General features: G+C 42.0%; 1 protein-coding gene across 2 annotated transcripts in view; it reads left to right on the top strand.

Annotated features, from left to right (window-relative positions):
* The window catches only part of SLC4A8 (solute carrier family 4 member 8), a 317,175-nt gene that overhangs the window by 189,284 nt on the left and 105,723 nt on the right, over window positions 1–22,168 (top strand). For both annotated transcript variants that reach the window (XM_077483707.1, XM_077483708.1), the window contains exon 5: window positions 13,340–13,500. In XM_077483707.1, the coding sequence (XP_077339833.1) occupies window positions 13,340–13,500 (161 nt within the window). The remainder of the gene's footprint in view (window positions 1–13,339; window positions 13,501–22,168) is intronic.

A 22,168-nucleotide genomic window follows, 5' to 3' on the forward strand; every position in this document is an offset into this window, starting at 1 on the left:
TTCATTCATATTGCCTCTCATCTATATCACTGCACAATATCTCATCATCGTGGTTTATGCATTATTATTTATTTAAGAAAAATTTTTTTTTTTTTTTTTTAATTCTTTTCTTATTAAATGACCAAACAGCATTTACAAACCTTCCTAAGTCAAACCAGCAGCAAACTCCCAGTGGAATTTATCTCCTACCCCCCCCCTACCCCAAGCCGTCCTAATTCCGCTCCCCCACCCCCCCCTTCCCAAACCCTCCCGAACAAACTCACCCTACCCCTACCCATCCTAGTTCCTCCCCCCCGAGCCCCCCTTCCCGTATGTCTCCCAATCGCCCATATACTCAAACACATCGGTATTCTACCACGAAATCTCTTAATCAGACTAATCTATAGGATATCCCATCTCTGTTATCCAAGGGGTCCAGATTCCCTTCCACTCTCTATAGTTTCCTCTCCTTACATACAAAGTCTTCTCTTTCCAGACCAAATCATTAATACATTGGATCCATTCTCCTTCTGTAGGGGCTCTTTCAGCTTGCCATCTTTGCGTGATCAATCTACGTGCCTGAAACAGACATCTTACCACTGCCGCCGTGACACATTTCCCTTCTCTCGGCTCTAGCCTACATCCCAGTACACACAGAATCGGATCCATTACCATTTCCAACTTAAACACTCTATTAATACACGCCAACACCTCTCTCCAATAACGAAAAAGCTTCGGGCAGCGCCACAGCATGTGCAGGAGATCTCCCTGTCCCTGACACCTAGGGCATCTGTCGTCTATCCTCCTACCAATCTGACATAATTTTTTAGGTGTGTAATAAGCCCTGTGGATCAACATCAACTGTGAAACTTTTTGGGAAGGGGAGATTGAGGTTACCGGCCCTAGTTCCAAAATTCTCCTCCACTGTGTATCCAATATTTCTCCTACATCCTCTTCCCATTTCTTCTTCAAGTTCGAATGAGCAGTTTCCTGATTAAGAACCATACCTAATTGATTGTAGACACCTGAGATAAACCCCTTTACCCCATCTGTAGTGAGCCACTTCTGAAGCAAAGGTGTTTTATCCCACGTGGGCCTATTTCCCCCGAATTGTGCTGCCAGGGCGTGTCTCACCCTTAGGTAGCTGAAAAAAGAATTCTGTGGTATATCATATTTATTTTTTAAATCCGAAAATGTCCTTAAGGCCCCTCCATCATAAAGCTGGATCAGCTTAGTTATACCCTTTTTTTCCCATGATTTAATCTTACCAATGGTTAATATTTCAGGTAAATTTTTATTGTCCCAGAGGGGTATAGATTCTAGTAACCTTGAATAACCCAGTTTTAACTTCACCTCTTTCCATACCTTGGTTAGAATTTTAGTTATCGAATTATTATGTCGAAAGGAGTCGGCCTCCAGGACCTCAGCCATGAGTTCATGTGGGGCTCCTATCATTCTAATCCCTCCTTTTAGCTTCCTTCCCTGCTCCGAGTCGCAACCCGCCAGGTGCTGCATCTGCGCCGCCAAGTAGTAGCTCCTAAGATGTGGAACCGCTAGGCCTCCTCTATCTATTGGCATTTGCAGCGTTCGGAGTCGTATCCGGGCCTTGCCTTTCTTCCAGATCAGTTCCCGAAAGAGGGTCTCTAATTTCCTAAACCATTTTTTACAAATCCATACCGGCGCATTGTGCAAAACGTACAGCAGCTGTGGCAACCAAATCATTTTAATCAAGCTGCAACGGCCCATTACTGAAAGCGGAAGTTTACTCCAGACGTCGCATTTACGCTTAAATTTATGCAGAAGGGGAATTAAATTTTTATTGATATATTGATCAGGGTTCTGTGTCAAAAATATGCCGAGATATTTCAACGCATCTACCTCTCTTACCTTTATACCCGGCGACAAGGACGCAACAGCCGGGGGGTCGACTCGGAGCAGTTCGGATTTCGCCCAGTTGATGGCCAGCCCTGAGAGGTCTCCAAAGCTTTCTACTAAAGTGACTACCTGCGTCAGGGATGGACCAGTATCTCCCAAAAACAGTAACACATCGTCTGCGTATAGGGCTATCTTTTCCTGTCTCCCTCCACTTCTTTGAAAGCCCTTAATCCCGGAGTTTGCCCTAATGGCTATGGCCAAAGGTTCTATGGCCAACGCAAAGAGTAGAGGGGACAGGGGGCATCCCTGTCTTGTCCCTCTGCTCATCTCGATCCTCTCCGAAAATCTGCCATTGGCCCTTACCCTAGCGCTAGGAGCGTTATACATCCTTTTGATCCAGCCAATAAAATTGGGGCCCATTCCTACTTTCTCCAACACCCGCCACAGGAAGTTCCATTCTAAGCTGTCAAAAGCTTTCGTTACATCCAGAGACATTATAGCCCTCTCTCCTGCATTCTCTACTGGGATCTGCATGTTTAGGAAAGTTCTTCTGATGTTCATACTAGTAGATCTTCCCATAATAAACCCTGTTTGATCTGGGTGTATTAACTTTGTCATAAATTGATTCAGCCTATTTGAAAGTACTTTAGCTAAAAAATTTTCATCCGCATTCAGTAGTGAAATTGGCCTATACGAGGCCACTTCCAACGGGTCCTTATCTGTTTTGGGGATCACTATAATCGTTGCCTCTGTCATTGATGCCGGTAGGTGTTTCCCATCCGGTATGTCTATTAGAGTTTTATACAGCTCAGGGAGTAACAGTTCTCCATAGCATTTATATAATTCTACCGGGAGCCCATCCGGGCCTGGGGCCTTACAATTTGGCATCCCGGCCACTGCCTGTTGAAGCTCACTAAGGGTTATCGGGGCATCTAGAACTTCCCGTTCCTCCCGGGTAAGGGTCACCATTTCTAAGTTTTCCAAAAAGCTATCCATTGCACCTGGCTCGCCTGTACCTTGTGACTGGTACAACTCCCTATAATAATTTCCGAAGATTTCTACGATCTCTTCACTATTGCATGTTATCGCCCCGTTTATATTTCTAATGTTTAAAATGAGTGAGGGTGAGGAATTTGTCTTAACCAACTGCGCAAGCAATCTTCCCACCCCTTCTCCTTCTCCAAAATATCGCTGTTTCACGAAGATTCGTTTACTCTCTTCTTTTTTTACTATCGCTGTTTTATAACCTTGTTGTTTATTTAGCCAAGTTTTTTGATTTTCTGGAGTTGGGTCCATGACATAGGTATTCTCTGCTTCTAAGAGTTCCTTCCTGATGTTCTCCTCCCATATTCTAGATTTTCTCTTCATTCTTGCTACCTGTTGAATCAACACGCCCCTAGTAAACGCCTTTAGGGTATCCCAGACCACATTCATTGGCGCCGAGCCCAAATTAAAGCTTATAAATTCTCTTAATCTTAATTTGACTTCCATTTCATCCTTCATGAGTTCTAGCCAAAAAGGGCTAATCTTCCAACCCCCTTGAACTTTTTTAACCCCCGTATTAAACACAGCCCTCACCAAAGAGTGGTCTGAGACCCCCCTTGGCAGATATTCTATCTCCCTTATTTTTTGTGCCATTTCCAGATTTCCTATAACCATGTCTATCCTAGACAGGGTACCATACGATCCTGACAAGCAGGAATATTGCTTAACTCTCGGGTGTCTCTCTCTCCAAAGATCCCTCAAGCCTATTTCACTCAGGAAACAACTCAGCCTAGTTTCACCCAAGTCCCCGGACCGACCCTTAGGGGGAACCTATCATGGTTTACATCTAGGACTTCATTGAAGTCCCCCATCGCGATAATAGGAATGTCCTCTTTGTCCCCGATGAATTCCATCAGTTTGTAGATAACTTCCATTTTAAACGGGGGGGGGTATATATATATTTGCCAGTATACAGCTAATACCCTCAAGTTTACCAAACAGGAAAACATATCGCCCCAACTCATCTATGCTAACCTGGGTGCATGAGAAACTCACCCCCTCCTTTATTAACACGCTTACTCCTCTTGAGTAGGAGGAATAAACTGAATGGTATTGTTGTTGATATTTCCTATTATTTAACAGTGACTTAGACATGTTAGTTAGGTGGGTCTCCTGCAAACATGCCAAACCAATATCAAATCTCTCCAACATAGCTAAAACTATCGCTTTTTTTGCTGGGGTACCCAAGCCCCTCACATTCCAAGATCCAATGTTAATAACTTTACCCTGTACCAAATTAACCATCTGTTATAAAAGAAGACATGCTAACAAACAGAAAGCACCACACAGCCAAGCAGGAAGGGAGTATATAAGACTTCTCGATTATTGGGTCTACTAGGATACCTATCCTCGTCAAGTACAGCCCACTTAATATCATAACCCATTGGTGATCCCCAAATATCATAATCCATTGGTGTTTCCCAGCTATGTGCCATAATAAAACGCAGTTAAATTTAACCCTAAAGAATGTCTTATAATGGTGCTTTGTGTTTATATTCCTTCTCTCCTGTGCATTTATCCTACCACCTACATATTTCCCCTTCGGGTATTTACTCTCTTGTGTAATTATCGTGCTGTTTTCCAATTCTACCTCTACGTATTTTCTTTTTACAAACAATTTTTCTTCCCCACCCAACCCAAACCCACCCAACCCTGCTCCCCCCTCCAGACCACCCACCCCAGCCCCCCCAAACCCTCGTCCCTCCCCCATCCCTCCTTCCCAGCTATTTAATACCAAACCCTCCCTTCCTCCCCCCCACCTAAGAAGGTGCTCCCTACGGGAGTTTAACGTGACCGGTACATCCATAACCCTCCTCACACCCTATCTCACAAACACCGCCACGGTGAATCCCCCCCCCCCCATCCTGAAAAATCTTAACTACGGTATCCAACCAGGGGTTTATCAAAACCGCTTACAGTCGCCCTCCTTCACTGTCTCCCCTCCCTTTCTCCTCGGCTACTCCGTAGAGACTCCTTATTATCCTCCAACCATTGCGATGCTCCAGCTGCCGAGTCAAAGAACTGTACCCCAGCCGGGGTTACCACTCGCAGTCTTGCTGGATATAAAAGAGCATATGTTAGATTATATGACTGAAAAGTGGCTTTAATTGTCCGAAATTCCGCTCTACGTCTCTGCAGCTCGGGAGAGTAGTCTGGATAAAGAGAAATCCTTGAACCATTGAAAGAAATGTCCCCCATCTCCCTTGCCTTGCGCATTAATGTCACCTTATCTTTATAATTAAAAAGCTTCAGCATCAGGGGTCTGGGGCGCCCCCCAGGTGGTGGTATTCTAGAGGGGTACCGGTGGGCTCGTTCTATCGAGAAGAAAGGTGAGAAGCCTTCCCTTCCGAACTTGTCTAATAGCCATGTCTCCAAGAATTTTATTACGTCAGGGCCTTCGCTTTTCTCGGGTAGGCCCAGCAGCCTAACATTAACCCGGCGTGATCTATTTTCTAACTCATCCATTTTAGTAGCATAGCTGTCCAGATTCGTTTGCATATTCTTAACCGTGTGCTGTATTGGGTTTAAATCATCCTCCAGCTGGCTTATTCTTACTTCCAGCTCCGTTGTTCTTTCAACTACTTTCTGGATATCTTGTCGCACTAACAATATATCCTCCTTCATTCCAGTTAGCTGAGCTGCCAGGTCTCCCAAAGACTGTTGACATGCGTTAACCGCCTGTAATACATCCTTCAATGTTGGAGCCTCCTCCTCTTGCGGCCTACCAGGCCTAGCAGACTCTAAGTCACCCTGGGAGTCCCCTATGTTCTTTTTGCTCTTACCCTCTGAAACCAGCGCGGATAATGGGGCCGCTTGGCCTTGACTTTTTCTGTCGCCAGGACCCCCAGTATGGGGTTTAGTTTGAACCATCTGTCCTCCTTTTATTGGTGTTTGGGTTGGGGTATGCACTGGGGTATGCACAAACCGTTCCAATTTTGCAGCGGCTGATGATGCCTGATTATTTTTTTCTTTTTCTTTAGAGGATCGGAGATGTTGTATCCCCGCCCCCTCATGCTGCGACTGTTCCTCCCCTCGTCGCCGAGACATATTAGCTTATAAAGGTCGTTACCCCAAATAAAGCAGGGTAAATGGGTATTATTAAAACCTTACAGACAGTCCCATAGATCCATACTACGTAGAGGGGAGAAAAATAATAATGCTAGTGCTTGCCCCCAGAGATAACCAAGTCTCTCTTTCTTTCCCTTCTCCCTTTCCTTTCCTATTACCCCCCTATCTTTCCCTTACCGTTCCTTCCTTACCCCCACCTCCCCAGCCCCTTTATCCCCCTATATTTACTTAAAACATTTCTGGCTGTGTCCGCCGTTGGTGCGTCCAGGAGTCTTTTAAATGTATGTGGACATGCCGTTATAGACTTATACTTAGAGGAGAAGAGAGAGAAAAAAAAATAAAAATAAAAAAAGAAGAGGAAAAAAAAAATATATATATATACATATATATTTCTCCCCTTTTTCCTCTCTCTTTTAGAGTGTCACTGGAATTTCGTTCAGAACATTTGTAGATGAGAAAAAATTCTTATCAACTTCAGAGATAACAGGACTAGTAACAGTTCAATAAATAGCAGTATATAGCAGTAGATAGCAGTTCAGTAGATAGCAGTATAGGCATATATATGATTTCAATCCCATCAGCAGGTAGTGGATAACATATCTTAAAAAAGCATAAGGGTGTGCATTACATCCTGCTATTTTGGCTCCTATGTGCCAGGTGGAGTGCAAACAGAACAGCTACCGCAGTCCTTTCAACAATTTAAACACATTCAGTATACTAGTTTTGACTCAGGAGGGACTATTCCTAACTATTTTCCCCCGCTGGGGTTACTCACGAATACCATTACTGGTAGCTGGGAGGTGCCGGCGTCCGTGCGCTGTCTGGGCCGAGCTCGTCCGGCTTGCATTACATGTGTGTATCTTCGGCCGCTAACGGCCGGCGCGTGTGCCGTCGCCAACGCTTCCGCGTTGTCCGGGAGATCCTCGGTCGGGCTCGGGTTGCGTCAGAAGATCTTCGGCCACATTCGGCCAGCTTCGGCTTATGCCGGCTCCTCCGTGTTCCTGGAGCCCTCAAACCGAGCTCCTCCCTTGGATATGCATCAAGTCCTCCACAGCGTGGTACTCAAAGACAGGACGAGGGAGAGACAGCGCAGCGGTGTCTCACTCACCTCAGCCCAGCCACATCCTCACCGCTCACACCACGCCCCGCACACATCCGGTCACCTCCCCCACATATACGGTACTTTAGTGTAACTACAGCCAAGACTTCTTCTTTTTTCATTTTGGAGAGCATATGAAATGATTACTTTTTTCCCCGTCCGTGTTCTATTGGACACTTTTTTTTTTAATGTAAGGAAAATCCCTTTTAGGCAACTGTCCTATAAAAAGGTGTCCCCAGCAGGGACACAGGCAGCAGTTAGAACCGGGTGGTTTTATTCCTTCCATGCTCCATCCAAAACCTAAAATACAAATGTGGCTAAAAACGCACTTCAATGACAGGTTTGTTCAGCTGTTTTAGTAGAACTAAAGACAAAACATTTTTAATTTTGGATACAACACCAGCCCATATTATTATTATTATTTTTTTTTTGCTATCTGCGTTCAATTGGGGAGATTTCCCTTCACTTCCTGTCCCATAGCCAAAACAAGAAGTGAGAGGAAATCCCTCCAAAATGAGGGAATCCCTGGTTGTCAGCAGGATCATAATAACTAGTGTCCCCTTTGGAAGATTTCCCCTCTATTCCTCTTCTGGTAGAAACCCAAACTTTGTGATTTTTCTTAGAGTGGCACAGATATTAAAATAATCTGACTGGTGTTCTTATCCTTCTCCATGCTAGACAAAACTAAAAAAGTTTTTCCTTGAGTCATTCTTTTAATAATTTGGTAAACAGATTGACAACTTAAAAGAATAGCAGAGAGGAGGCTATAGGTTAAGTCTGGAGTCTTCCTGGGTCATTTTAACCAACTAACTGCAAAAAACCCTTCTCTATAGGGACTTGTACAGACTCCAAATATCATTTACATACAGTATGTACAAAAATCAAGAACCAAACGCCTAAAAAAAAAACTTGAAGTTACAAGTGCCTATGTAAAATTGGAAAATACACAATATTTAATAATTGAAACGCAAATGAAACTAAAATAACTCTGCTATTTGGCTAAACCCAATGAAGTATCCTGAAATCGCAATATAATGTTTCAGGTCGCATACCCAGCCGTGCAATTTAAGTAAGTGGTATGTTATTATATAACTTAAGCACCACATCCCTGTAGAGATCAAATTATTATACAGGATTTATATAGCGATAAACTGTTTACGCAGCACTTTACAATGTAGAGGGGGACAGTACAATTACAATATAGTTCAATACAGAAGGAATAGGAGAGCAATTCTCATGGAGCTTACAATCTAAAGTGAGGGGGGGTGGTACAAAAGGTAATGGCTTTGGGGGATGATCTGATAGAGGTGACTCAGGTACAGTTCTTAGGCGGAGGTGGGGTAGGCTTCCCTGAATAAATATGTTTTTAGGGATTGCCTAAAGTCTAACAGGGTAGGGGCTGACCGGACCTACTGGACAGGGATTTCCGGATGATTGGAGAGGCTCTGGGGTGGTCCTGGAGGTAAGCATGGGAGCTAGAGAACAGGAAGACTTGAGAGGAGTGGAAAGGACGATATCTGCAGATAAGGTTGGTGATGTTGCTGAGGGCGATGTTGTGGATGGCCCTTTATGTTGTGGTTAGTATTTTTTGAATTGTATATCATGGGGTAGGGGAAGCCAGTGTAGAGATTTGCAGAGAGGAGCAGTAGTCACGGACCGTAGTAAGTTGGTCAAATCTCAAAAAATAGAAAAAGATGAGACTTTATTGGGGCTAAACCTCAGAAAAGCACACATACAAGTTTTTATTAAAAACGCATCTTTTTTATTACAAAAGTTATAAGAAAAAAAGTCCATAAAAACAATAAATATGAGATGCAACATCAACTATCCCATACACCTTATGTTCAAATACATATTCAATCATGAGTATAGTGGGTATGGAACTGAACAATAAGCAGACTGATGATATTCTGAATGATGACAGAAGGTGTAAGATCCCAGCGTGTTTCGCTGATTAAGCTTCCTCAGGACTGCAAGGGGTATAGCTGATGAAGAAAGATATAACATATGTAAAGCTACAGATTCAAAAAGACAATATAATAAACATGATAATTACAGAAATTCAGTAGATGTACAGCTATATATAATGAATTACTTACAGCTATATTATTCATCCAGCATGTACTAATGTGAGTGCAGACCCATAAGGAGCTAACATCAGGGCAAAAACAGTGCAAAAAAATGAGGCAAAGGGCCTGCTAGGAAGCCCAGAGGGGACCAATAGGGAAGGTGCAAACCATCCAACTTGTAGAGCCTGCAGTGTATAAAAAAAAGATTGTAGGTACAGTGTGGCCATCTTCTATGAGGCTAAAGGGAATAGTAATCTGCATTGAATTCTAATAAATGACTAGATACCTGCATTCCAAAAGATTCAAAGAAGGTAAGGATAGTCACCTGACAGAGTGTATGGATAATCCACTCCAAATCATCCACTAACTGACCTACATCTAAGAGACAGAGTGCTAATCAGAGACAAACTTCCTCCAATTTGATACACACATCATCCAAGTATAACATAACATTACCAAGGCAAGCACATTATCTGACCCATACACAAGAAACAGCAATTTAACTCAGTTGTTAAAAGGAAAGGAGTGGCATCAGCTGTCCTCCCAGCACCTGAACAAGAGATAACACAGCCAGCCCAAACTGCTGCATTATATATGATCGCAGGATGGCCGTTCCTTCCTGCCAGTGGCAATACTAATATAACAGGATACAACTTTCCAGTAATAATGACAATAAAGAATATGAAAAATAACGATGCAAAAAAGTCCCAAAAAACTGTGTAGCACTAACCCCCGAAGGAGCTGCTGGTTTGATTGGGCTTACCGTTACCTTCTTCTCGATTTACGTCTAGGGGTTTCCCGTGGTAGATGGCCCAGAAACTTTAGAGACTGACGACAGATCCGCTTAAACGGATTTTTATTTGCAAAAACGTAATTAACGAACAGTCTCTTAAAATGGGATCCGAGGGTTAGGAGGAAAGTTCAGGTACTCTTAGTGTCAAAGTCAATAATGAAGAACTCTTACTTTAACTAAATCCAGAGAATAGCCATTCACAGCTGGATGTTCACTCAAGTTGGATAGTCCCTCTCTCACAAGGCCTAGCAGCCAACAAGGTGCTTGAATCAGGAACAAGTCTCTGCCACAGACGTTGTTGTAGAACATGTAGGAAACTAGAATTTGTAGAACATTCGTGTTATACCTGGATCTTTCAGCCCGTTCGGGGATACGCACGAGATTGGATTCACTTGGGTCCCTCAGCCTCACCAGGCTCTTGCTAAGAAGCCAACCCGTATGGGCCTTCTTCTGAAGAGTCCTCCCCTGGATAGCTACGAAGTTGCTTGGCCTCTCCACAACCAGAAAAGGCACCAGACCACCTCGGAATCCTTCCTTTAGTTTCCTTGCCTCGGGCTAGCCAGCCCTGAGACATAAAGTCGGGTGGATCCACACCCCAGGCCATAGCCTTCCTGGGGGCTGGTCAGGAGGACCAGGACCATTGAGTCAGAACATACTTTCTGGACTGGAACCCCAAACCACGTGACATCCACATCTTAAGTACCCTCTCCCAGAAAGCACAGCAATAGTGACACTCCCACTGGGTGGGCTCCGAGAGAAAGTAACCTTAAAGCACCCAACCAGACTGTGGTTCCATGCCTGCCAGAAGACAGTGCCCCCTATGGCCAGGCCGAACATCCTTTAGTCCAGTCAGACTGATGCTGAGGTCCAAATTTGGAACAATTATACCCAAACCAAACTGCAGTTCAGGTGTAACATTAACTTTCAAAAACATAGTGCGTGCTCTTCAGGAGCCAGAGCTACAACAGTATGGGAACTAAAAGTGGGATAGCGCTAAAATGATAATGTAATAATAAACATTATACGAAAATACTAACTTTCCAGTGATAATGCAATATTTGAAAAAAATCTAAAAAAATTCCAGTAATCAGTAATGAGAAATCCTCCACAGTGATGGTTCTTCTAACAAAAACTTTATCCTGAGTGCTCCCACCACCACATGCAATGGCCGCTCACCTCCTTTATGTGACCCCTAGGGGTCAAACACTCCTTTGCACTTAGTGCCAATATGCCTTTAAAGGAATCTTCTATGGCCTTTAATCAAACAACACCATCAGTGGCTGACCTAGATGTCATCCACTGTACCCCTTTCACGTTTTTAAGATCAGCATTGTATATGAAAAATAATATAGCCTCCACCCCAGCTAGCAATAAACTCACATTTATTAAAACGATAAAAAGCATGGAATATACAATTGAGAACAATCTCGCTCTGAGTCGATCAGCCCACCGCCAGGCTCCACCTCCTACTAGTTTTGCCACCCCTCACGTGGCTTCATCTGGAGGAGATCAAAATTTAGATTAAAATTTATGGACTATCCCGAGGCACCTTTTTAAAATGATGAATAGTCTTGAGGCCCCCGATTCTAAAATGTAAAAATTATTCTAATAATTTTACATAATGTAGCAACATCTGCACAAGTAGGACACCCAACGTTAGAGGTGATTTATTCTACCAAAGCAAATACAAACTGGTACTGACTAGTATTCCAAAGTTTCTCTTCTCCCTCAGTCTTTCCTCCATCACTCAGCTAATGTGACCCCAAAGCTGATGGAGAGGGGCAGGGGAGGGACAAACAAGAATGCTATGCAGGCGACTAGCATCCTCCTTATCAACTGATGATGCCATTGGTCGTTAGAACACCGGCAGCTGGAAGGTTGTAATGGTGCACAAGGAAAACCTGTGACTTTTTGTAACTAACAAGCAGGTTTCATCCACACTCTGGCTTGTATACAATTTTTGGACATTTTTTAGCCATTTTGACAAGGTACTTCTGAAGAATCCGCAATACACTCCAGGAAACCTGGGCACCCTAGTTAAAAAGGCTGATCTAAACCAACCAACTTCAAAAAACCCTTCTCTGTGCAGACTTCTACAGACTCCAGATATCATCTACACACAGTATGTACAAAGATCCAGAACCAAACCTATACATAAAAACTTGAAGTTACAAGAGCCTGTGAAAAATTGGAAAATGCTAATTTTTTATTAATTGATAAACATTTTAAACCAAAATAACCCTGCTATTTGGCCAAACGCAATGAAGTATCATGAAATCACAATATAATGTTACAGGTCGTATAGCCAACTTCCGTGTGTGTGTATAAGCTTTTATATTGGATAATACTATATATTGTGTATTAAGTGTATATCAGTAGGGCCCAATAAAATCAATAGTAATATAAAAGTAAACTCAACATATTTAGTATGCCTTGACATGACCCTTATCGGTTCACAGGTGGTATACTCTATTGTAATCATAAATGGAACAAAATATTTCCAATTTGTGGATACACAATATGTCCAGAATTCCATATCCGATGAATGGTTCTCCTTTTAGGTAACCTAAATATTCTCAAATGAGAATGTCTAGTGAGAATTCTCACTAGACAGGTGCTGGTATATGATCTCACTATGGGGGATTTAATAAAACTGGAGAATGCTAAATCTGGTGCAGCTCTGTATAGAAACCAATCGGTTTCCAGGTTTTATTCGCAAAGCTTAATTGAACAAGCTAAAGTTATAAGCTGAATGGCTATCATGCATAGTGGCACCAGAGTAGGGTGAGACAATATTTTGGATTTTAGAAAGTATAGGAACTTATATATTTAATGTTTTACATAGTTATACCTGCAAAAGGGGCCAGCCTGAAGTGATCTAACCAGACTTAATTTTCTGACTTAAGTTCCACTTTAACAACAGACTGACCACATAAGGCCTGATATTTCCATGCTATTTACCATATTATAATCTTTACACTTGCCAGGTGATCATTTTCTGGGGAAATTACCCTTTACCACATGTGTAGTGTAATGGTATATTAGTCAACCACAGGCTAGTTAGGTAGGAGATTTGGTAGGAGATCTGTGTGTGTGTGTGTGTGTGGCCAGTTTTTGCACATTTTCGAAGTAAGTTACAAATCTTTTTTTTTTTTTCCCCGATTTCATGAGATGCAACTTAATGCAGTCAAATAAAGGAATATTGATAACGTTTTGGATCATAACTAGCTGTTAATAGGTGTTCTAAACTGTCAGTGTTGTATATAGCAGATTAATGCACAAAATTTGCATTTTACACTGCATGGAGCATGTTTTCTTTCATACTAAGCAGATCAATACAGAGACCGGCCCATTTATCACCCTGTGAATTTTGTCATGGCAAATGAGATTTACTGATATCCTTACATTCAGGTGGCTGAAGTTTGAAGAAGATGTAGAAGATGGAGGCGACCGCTGGAGTAAACCATATGTAGCTACCCTCTCTCTGCACAGCCTATTTGAACTGAGAAGCTGCATCATCAATGGAACAGTTCAGCTAGATATGCGAGCAAACACCATCGAGGAGATCGCAGGTATAATACTCACCTAACTGTGTAATTCGGCTTTGTTTTTAGTGCAAGCTAAGGAGCCACAGCAAACCCCATATTTCTCTTATGAAAGGTTTTCTGACTGATGCCTCCTGAAAATAATTCTTATTTTCTTTACTCTTATTTAATTTTACTGGGGGCTGCCCTCAATCTGTGCAGAGACTCTGGGTCAAGGAGTACAGGAATTTGATTCAGATGAAGCTTCTGAGAAAATTACCTTTGTTCCCCTGAGAATCTGATGTCAGGTGCATAAACATGGATGTTTGGCCTGAGCGATCATACTTGTTAATGCAGAAATTCTACAAGAGAATGACCATGATGTGATCAGATGTTTCCACCTCTAGAGAAAAGAGTTAGTCTAGGCTACTTATTTCACCTCAAGGAGCTATCCACTTCACAAAAACAAATATTGTATGGGTGGGGATAGGTTTATCTTGGACAGTGCAGGACACAGGAATTAATTTGCAGATTATGGGTTATATGCTGCTAACTTCATATTATTGGACACTGGCAAAATCTTTGCTGGGACCACTCCTAAGCGCGCATATACGTTACGGTGTAAAAAATTTAGGCAGGTGTGAAAACATGCTGTAAATTTAAGGGTGCTTTCAGAAAAGGAAGTGTTAATAGTTTATTATTATCACTCAACATAATGGAAAGTAAACGAACACAAGAGAAATCCAAATCAAATCAATACTTGGTGTGACCACCCTTCAAAATAGCATTGATTTTCTAGGTAAACTTGCGCACAGTTTTTGAAGGAACTCTGCAGGTAAGTTGTTCCAAACATCTTGTAAAACTAACCACAGATCTTCTGTGGATGTAGGTTGCCTCAAATCCTCCTGTCTCTTCACGCAATCCCAGACAGACTTGATGATGTTGAGATCAGGGCTCTGTAAGGACCGAATCATCACTTCCAAGATTTTGTTCTTATTTACACTATAGATACTTCTTAAAGTGGAGTTCCACCCAAAAAAAAGTAATTTATGTGCATTAAAAAAAAAAATTTGGAGATTTATTTTTTCTTTTTTACTCACCTCTAAATGCCTGTTGCTAGGGGGCCCCTCGTAGTCTGCCTCCTTCAGTGCCTGGGCTCTTGACATCACTTCCCTTGGTGCAGGAAGGGAGATCAGCTCTGCCCCCTCCCTCTTGTCAATCATCTGGGACATGTCACAGATCACAGATAATTGTGCGGCCAATCAGGATGCACACCTCTGCTGCCACATGCACAGTGGGTGCCCAGCTATGAAGCCACAGCTGAGCTCCCACAGTTACGATGCCGGCATGTTGAGCAGAGAGGGAGAGAAGTGGGGCTTCGATCCCCCGCATTGCTGGACCCTGGGACAGGTAAGTGTCCGATTATTAAAAGTCAGCAGCTGCAGTATTTGAAGTTGCAGACTTTTTTTTTTTTTTTTAAGCAGAACTCCGCTTTAATGACATTGGCTGTAAGTTTGGGGTCGTTGCCCCGCTGCTGAATATTTTTGGGGTCAATCACACTCAGATGGTATGGAATGATGGCTAAGCATCTGCCTGTATTTCTCAGCATTGAGGACACCATTGATCCCAACTAAATCCCCTACACCATTTGCAGAAATACAGCCCCAAACATATATGGAATCTCCACCATGCTTCATTGTTGCCTTCAGACACTCAGTGTACTGCTCTCCATCCCTTTACAAACAAACTGCCTTTTCCTACAGCCAGATATTTCAGATTTTGACTCCTCAGTCAAAAGCACCTGCTGCCATTTTTCTGCACCGCAGTTCCTAAGTATTCGTGCATAGTTGAGTAACTTAGGCTTGTTTCCATATCTTTACATCAGGGTCTGCAGAGTTCTCCCTTGCACTATAAAGGGGAATGCTTCAGACTCTGATGTAAAGGGGAACTCAGAAGGACACTGATAAAAAGGGAAAACACTAGGAACTCTGTTGGAGGAGGGTGGAGACTCTTGTGACCACAGGCTGCCTTCCAAACAGTAAATGCACAAAGGAAAGGGGGAACCTACATATCGGTGCCACCCTTCCACCTTAGGTTTGTGTATTGACTCCCCCTTACATCAGTGACCTGACCGATGTGCTTTATATAATATATTATGACCAATTATATAAACAGGTGCCTAGCTGTGATATTTTTAAATATATAATGGAAAACGGTGCCCAGCTGCTGCTTGTTGTGTATATAATATAATGGTCTTATTTGGCTGTCATTATTGCTGTATGTGAGGCACATGAGTCACTGGCCTGGAGTTGGGCTGTAGGTAGTCTCATCTACAATAAAGGTCAAGGCGGCTGCTGCAGTTTAGTTGAAGCTGCACTTACTGAGGCCCCACACACCATAACGTCACCGCACTTGCCCCGATCACCATTCTGCGAGCTTCAGAATTGCCCATGCACAGTCCTGAAGCTTGCCTGCAGCCATTTTTTTTTTTTTTTTTTTTTTTACGGCTACCGGTTGCCCTTCACTGACACTGTGTAAAGATCAACAAACTTCTTAAATTTACGGGCGGTTGGAGTCTCTAACCCTTCTTTACCCCATTTAAAACTAACAATTGAAACATAGGCAGGAACTGAAGGCAATGAAGGTGCATAAGAAGGTAGCAGACTTGACTGTAAGAGATTTATAACATAACAGTATAGTTTTGTAATTAAGTACAGACACTGTATCTCAGGCATCGGTGCCAGTGTGGCTTTTTAAGCTGTCTCTGGAAATAAGAGGACGCCTAGCTGATTCTTTTTTTGCAAAGCATAGATACACTCATTTATCAAAGCAAAACAACTGATAGCTTGTTCCTAAGCGCAGAGGCATTAATAAGGGGCCTTGGGGAGATTATTCAAATCCTTTAATGTGATCCAGCGTCTTCTTTGAAGGCTCACTTGTGTATTGATATGTGTAGCTGAATCTTAAGACTAGCATTGCCCCCAATGATTCATGAAAATGAGTTTCAAGTGGAAAATTGGAGCAGTCAGTTGGCAATCTTCTTTCATATAAGCACAACAACAGGTTTAGAAAAAGGGTCAAAGTTGTGCTTATTCTGAACATATTTGAAAAAAAGATGAAGCAAATTGTTTCAATACTTTTGGTTAGTATAGTATTTTCTGCTTTGTGGAAACAGATTTAAAGGATAAGTTCATATTTGGGAACAGGTTACATGTTCCACTCGTTTTTAGGGTGGAATATGCAACATGCTCCTGCAGGCACTCGGCAAGCCAAGCTCTGTGTGACAGCAGTATGGGGAGAAATTTCCTGCACCAGCTGTCACTTTTTGAAAAAGGCTGCATCATTCATTGACAGAGTTCTGTGAATGAATTGACTACAATTACCGACCTCCTTTGCGGCTGTCTGCTTGAAGTTCTCAATGAACTACCACAGCGTTGTTGCGCGCTCTGGCAGTTCATTGATTCTTCCTGCCAGTGAAAAACTGCCTGCCTGTACGATGTAGGGGCAGACAGCTTACACTGACAGTCTGCAGGAGCCCTGCATTGCATAAGCAATGTGCTGATCGCTGATACAATGCTTGTACTTGCTTTGTACCTGTAAAAAAATTAGCATTTATTTTTTTAATGGTGAACTTTTAAAAGGTGAATGGGTGGGTAATAATGTTGTAATTATTTGGATTTATTAATTATATTGATTTTCACAACTCTTCCTGTTCTGATATTGACTAATACACATCATATATGTTTTGAGACTTTAGCCACAAGAAGTTGCTTGTTCTCCTCCTTTCAATTAAATATATTAAATTTAAAATTAAATAATTTATATTAAATTGGCAAACACCATTGGACACCATTGGACAGCATTATACTCATGCTAAAGGGATTTCCTTGTGACATGATATTAGCTGCAACAAGAAAAAGGCAAGCTGGGTAAATGACTATTTAAGGCTACAGTCACACCTGAGCCTTTTCAACTCGTAAAACGGCTGAAAAAACGCATGAAAAAGCCCAACAAGCAAAATCCCATTCATTTCAATGGCACCTGTTCACATCTGAGCGTCGCCTAAAGCAAAACGCCTAAAAATCACCTTAAGCTCAAAAAAAGAACATGAGCTTTGGTGCAGATTACAGGCGGTTTTCTGCTTTTTACATTGGTGACCTGTACAAAATCGTGGTAAAACTTTGAACCTCTCAGGTGTGAATGCAGCCTCAAGGTATAGGCTCTTTGTAGCTGATCTTTTAGCAACATCACCACATCTCACTCCACAAAAGTGCAATGCTACTTCACAGGAGAAACTCAAAGCAAAATATAGATTTTTATAAGCACCACGTAGTCCCAGTAAACTTTTTTCTAGTTGTTTCCTATTGCTGTATTTTTCGCTCCATAAGACGCACCTGACTATAAGACACACCTAGGTTTTAGAGGAGGAAAACAAGAAAAAAATATTCTGAACCAAATGATGTACTAAAATATTTACCAGTGCCCATGAAATGTAGGATGACCTGTGCCAATAAAATGCAGCCTTACACAAAGCTCTGTCAAGGATTTGACTATCCCGGCACCCAATGTAACAAATTCCTGCCTCCTATAATACACATCACACTGATTCAATGTATCATTGGATCAGTGTTCCATCTATCTAGGAGGGACTTTGTTACAGTCCTCCACCTCACACAGACTGGCATTCCCTGGTGAGGACGTCATCACATCCGCCTGTCGCTCAGATAGAAGACAGAGCGGCCGTACTCCATTTGGTCGCTCAGGCTGCTCTGTCTTCACTCTGTGACTGAGTGACAGGTCCAGTTGGGAGATTGCCTGTCCTCCTCTCTCCTGCTGGTATTGTAACATGGCAGTGACGGGGAGAAGCCTTGTTGATATTCGCTCCAAAAAAATTGTTCTGCAAGTATCTTTCTCACTTCAAGGAATTATGTGCGGATCTTTCAGAAATTCCCTGGCTGCCTTTTTTTTTTTTTTAAAGTATTACAAAACATGACAAATGCAGTCAACAGACCGAGAAAAAAAATGCACAGACATATCTTGTACAGATTATAATCAAGTACTTATCCCCACAAGATTGCAGGAGGGACATATACATTAGGCCGCTTTCACACCATCGGGTCCACCTGTACATTTTTCAGGCATTCTTTAAAATAACAAAGTACATCCCTAAACACTGCATAACATATAGGGGATTATCAAATACTTACAATATGTTAAGTTGCAGCATCACTTAGGACAGAATTTCAAAGTATTTCAAAACAATATTTCCACTACTTAAATTTAATTTTTTGCCCAAAAGAACTGTTATTGTTGATAGTCACTTTTTAACTCCAGCCCTAATCGCTTTATTTACATAGAGGCAATATTGGCTATGTTCTCTTGTTTAAACCTCACTTTAACACACACACACACACACACACACACACACACACACTCACACACACTAGCCTCTTTGGCCTTCAAGGGAGCAGACTAGTTCCACCACAAGTAATCTTGATGAATGCTGCTAGACATATCCTCTTCTCTTAAAATGATAGTGGTCTCTGTCATTCTCTTAACTGGCTGACAGTTGTGTAGAAAACTCATACCTAAATCTTTTCTCAACCTAGCTCCATACTACAAATCCACCATGCATGGTTCACTAGTACCCCTATAAACATACTCCACTCACAATCTTCTCAGTGTTTCCACTCCAGTTGCCTCTTAAAGGACACTCACACCTTCAGGTCTTCTCATTTACCGCCACCTTTCCTGGGACTCCGTACCACACTCAGGAGAGCTTATAAAAGCTGATTCTGAGATAGGCTCTTAGACTGTACATACCTGCTTTCACAGGTGTTGACAAACATCTTTAATAACTTCAGACAGCTGTCCCTACATGTCTTAAGACTACTACAATTGTTTTGCTCCGAAAAGGCTGGTCATAGCACATATAAAGAAGACCATCGACTGAGTGGACCTCCAACAGTATGCATACAGACAATACCAATCCATTGCAGGTGCTAGCACAACAGTAGTTAACCTTGAAGAATAAGGATTCTCATGTTGGATTGCTTATCTTTATCATACAGCACAATACACTGGCAGAATATTCATAGACCCTGGGTTATAGGCTGGCACCTTTTAGGTGACTGAACACTGGCAAGCTTTTGAAGGACACTCCCTCTGGGTACCCCACCATGAACCTACCCCACTCTGTGATTTTTCAGTTTATTAGTGTCCTAAGGTTATTAACCTCTTTTTCATCACAGAGAAATCACTTCTAGCTTAACTAGTTTATTATTTTCTAGTTTATTGGATTCTTCAATCAACTCTTCACTGTCTTTGAATACAACAATATAAACAGCATCCTACCCTCAGAACCTCACAAGGGACTTCCTGCTTCCAAATTCAACAACACTAGCTGGATAGAATTACTCCTTGCCAGAGTACACTTTTTCAGCTGCAAGATTCTTGTAGCAGCAACCCAATGTTGGGTCTGTTAAACTTGTTATTGTTGGGCCTGTTGGCACAGTTCTATTTGCATAGTTGTTGCCCAACCTTTCATTCAATGCTTAAGGATGCCCCATGATCTTTGACTAGTCAGCCTGTGCCTTGTTTACAATAAAAATAATTTAAAATTACGTGTAAATTCTATTTGTTGTAGTACAGTACAGGATACCCTTCCTTCTATTCTTTGTTACTCTGCATTGTTAATCTGAGGACTCATAGGTGATGCACAGGGGGGGTGTCCTCAAAAGCTTGTCAGTGGACAGTCATCTGAAAGTGCCAGCCTAACCCAGGATCTGTGAATATTCAGTCTGTGTCCTCTACTGTACCCCAAAATTTGGAACTTAAAGGCAAGTCAAAATGCCTAGAGTAAGGTACAAATTTTATTAAGGAGCAAGGTCACAGGAAGAGTCACACAGAGACTGGAATATCATCTGGCAGGAAAACAGGAATGCACTGAAAGCTAGAAGCATAATATGAGACAAACTGAGGTTAGCAACTGTAGAAGCAGACCGCAAGAAAGGGAAACAGGCAGGGTCATGGTCAGGAGGCAGGCTGTGGACTCCCTGGAAATTGGCAAAGACAAACAAAGGTCAGGAACTAGCCAGGTCACAAGTGGAGAAGCAAGGCAAAAATGGGTCCAAAACAGGCTGGGTAAGCAACAGGCAGGCAAATCAATATACTTTCAGAGACAATTTGGGTCAACAAGGAATAAGCAGCGTAAATACAAGCCCAAAATCAAGATGGGTCAGTAATGGGGAGGCAGAGTAGAAACGGGTTAAAGGGCAAGCCGGGTCAGCAATGAATAAGCAGAACTCAGGAACAGGCTCAGGTTCAGGTCCGGGGATAACCACTGAAAACTATCCAGCAAATTTGTAGCTCAGCTCTGCCCCTTAAAGCGAAACTTCACTCAAAAAGTGAAGGACCACTGGTTCTCTCCCTCCCTTCCTCAAGCCTGTAACTGCATTAACCACTTCACGCAAATGGACATACCCATACATCCTTGGGTTTCAGTGATTCTACCAGAATCACGATTCTTAAGAGGAAAGCCGGGACTTCAGTATAATCCACAAATCCTTTATTTTAAATAGGGACAATACAAGGAAATTCACAGAAAAGGGCCAATGAGTTTTGGCCGTTCAGGTCTTAATCATGGCTCATGGAGTGCTGGCCTTTTTGCCATGGATTTTCTTTTATTGTCCCCATTTCTAATAAAGGATTTTTCTGTATTTATAAAGTTCCTCTTTAAAGAGGCTCTCTGCCACCAAGACTGGAATTAGGTGTGCCTGCCGATGTGTCTGTACAGTGTGCCCATATGAGTTGGCGTGTTCAGGCAAGCCTGCATTCACACTCAAGATTGAGATCCTAGATCTACACTGTGCGTTGTAGCACACACATAGACCCATTGACTTCAGATGCCATTGACACTCTAATAAAGGTTATTCGTGATGTGACAGCTGTTTACCATCTTTGATGCCAGAAGAACAATTTAAAAAGATGGAAAGGATTAGGGAAAGGAAAGACTAGAGGCTACACTTTTAATTGTATTAGTAACTGACAAACATCGAAGCTTGATGACAATGATTTGTTAATACATTGTTTAAAATGTGCTGTCACACTCATCTGAGGGAACAATTTTCAAATGGTTCCAAATCGGATAAAGCAAATCATTTGCTTGCTGCAATTAGCTGAGTAAATGCAAGAGTACCCAGAATAACCCTGGAGGGCTCAGCTCTGCCGTTTTTATAACAAGATCTTTCGCAGTGGCAGTCAGGCACAGGGCACAATTAGCATGGAATAGCTGCAGTAGTTGTGTGTAATGTCATTAAATGGCTTAATCATACGAATTCACAGACCGATATTAAATTTCTGGAACTTTCTTCTGGTTATTATTTGTTTACTAATACACTGTGTACTTAATTACCAGTGAAATGATTATGTTTATCAGTTATTGCACATGTGTTCTTAAGAAAGATATAAAACAATTTTTAAATTAGATTGGTTAAAGGGGTTGTGCCAGCAAGAACACAGTTGTTACTTGCTGTTTTCCTTAGCAACATTTGTTTAGTTTTTTATATGCTTTTTATGTCTTGGTTTGATAGTGCTGTAGATATCTTCCCCTCCTCCTTATACTTTATTGGTTAGGTCAGATTAACTCTGGAGGCCAATTAAACACTTAAATACAGTGAAGCTGTATTCCCTTCAATCTTCCAATCAGGCACTAGCA

Source organism: Lithobates pipiens, unplaced genomic scaffold, assembly GCF_037356315.1.
Source record: "Lithobates pipiens isolate NorthernLeopardFrog02 unplaced genomic scaffold, aLitPip1_a1.2 Scaffold_16, whole genome shotgun sequence".
Taxonomy (NCBI): domain Eukaryota; kingdom Metazoa; phylum Chordata; class Amphibia; order Anura; family Ranidae; genus Lithobates; species Lithobates pipiens.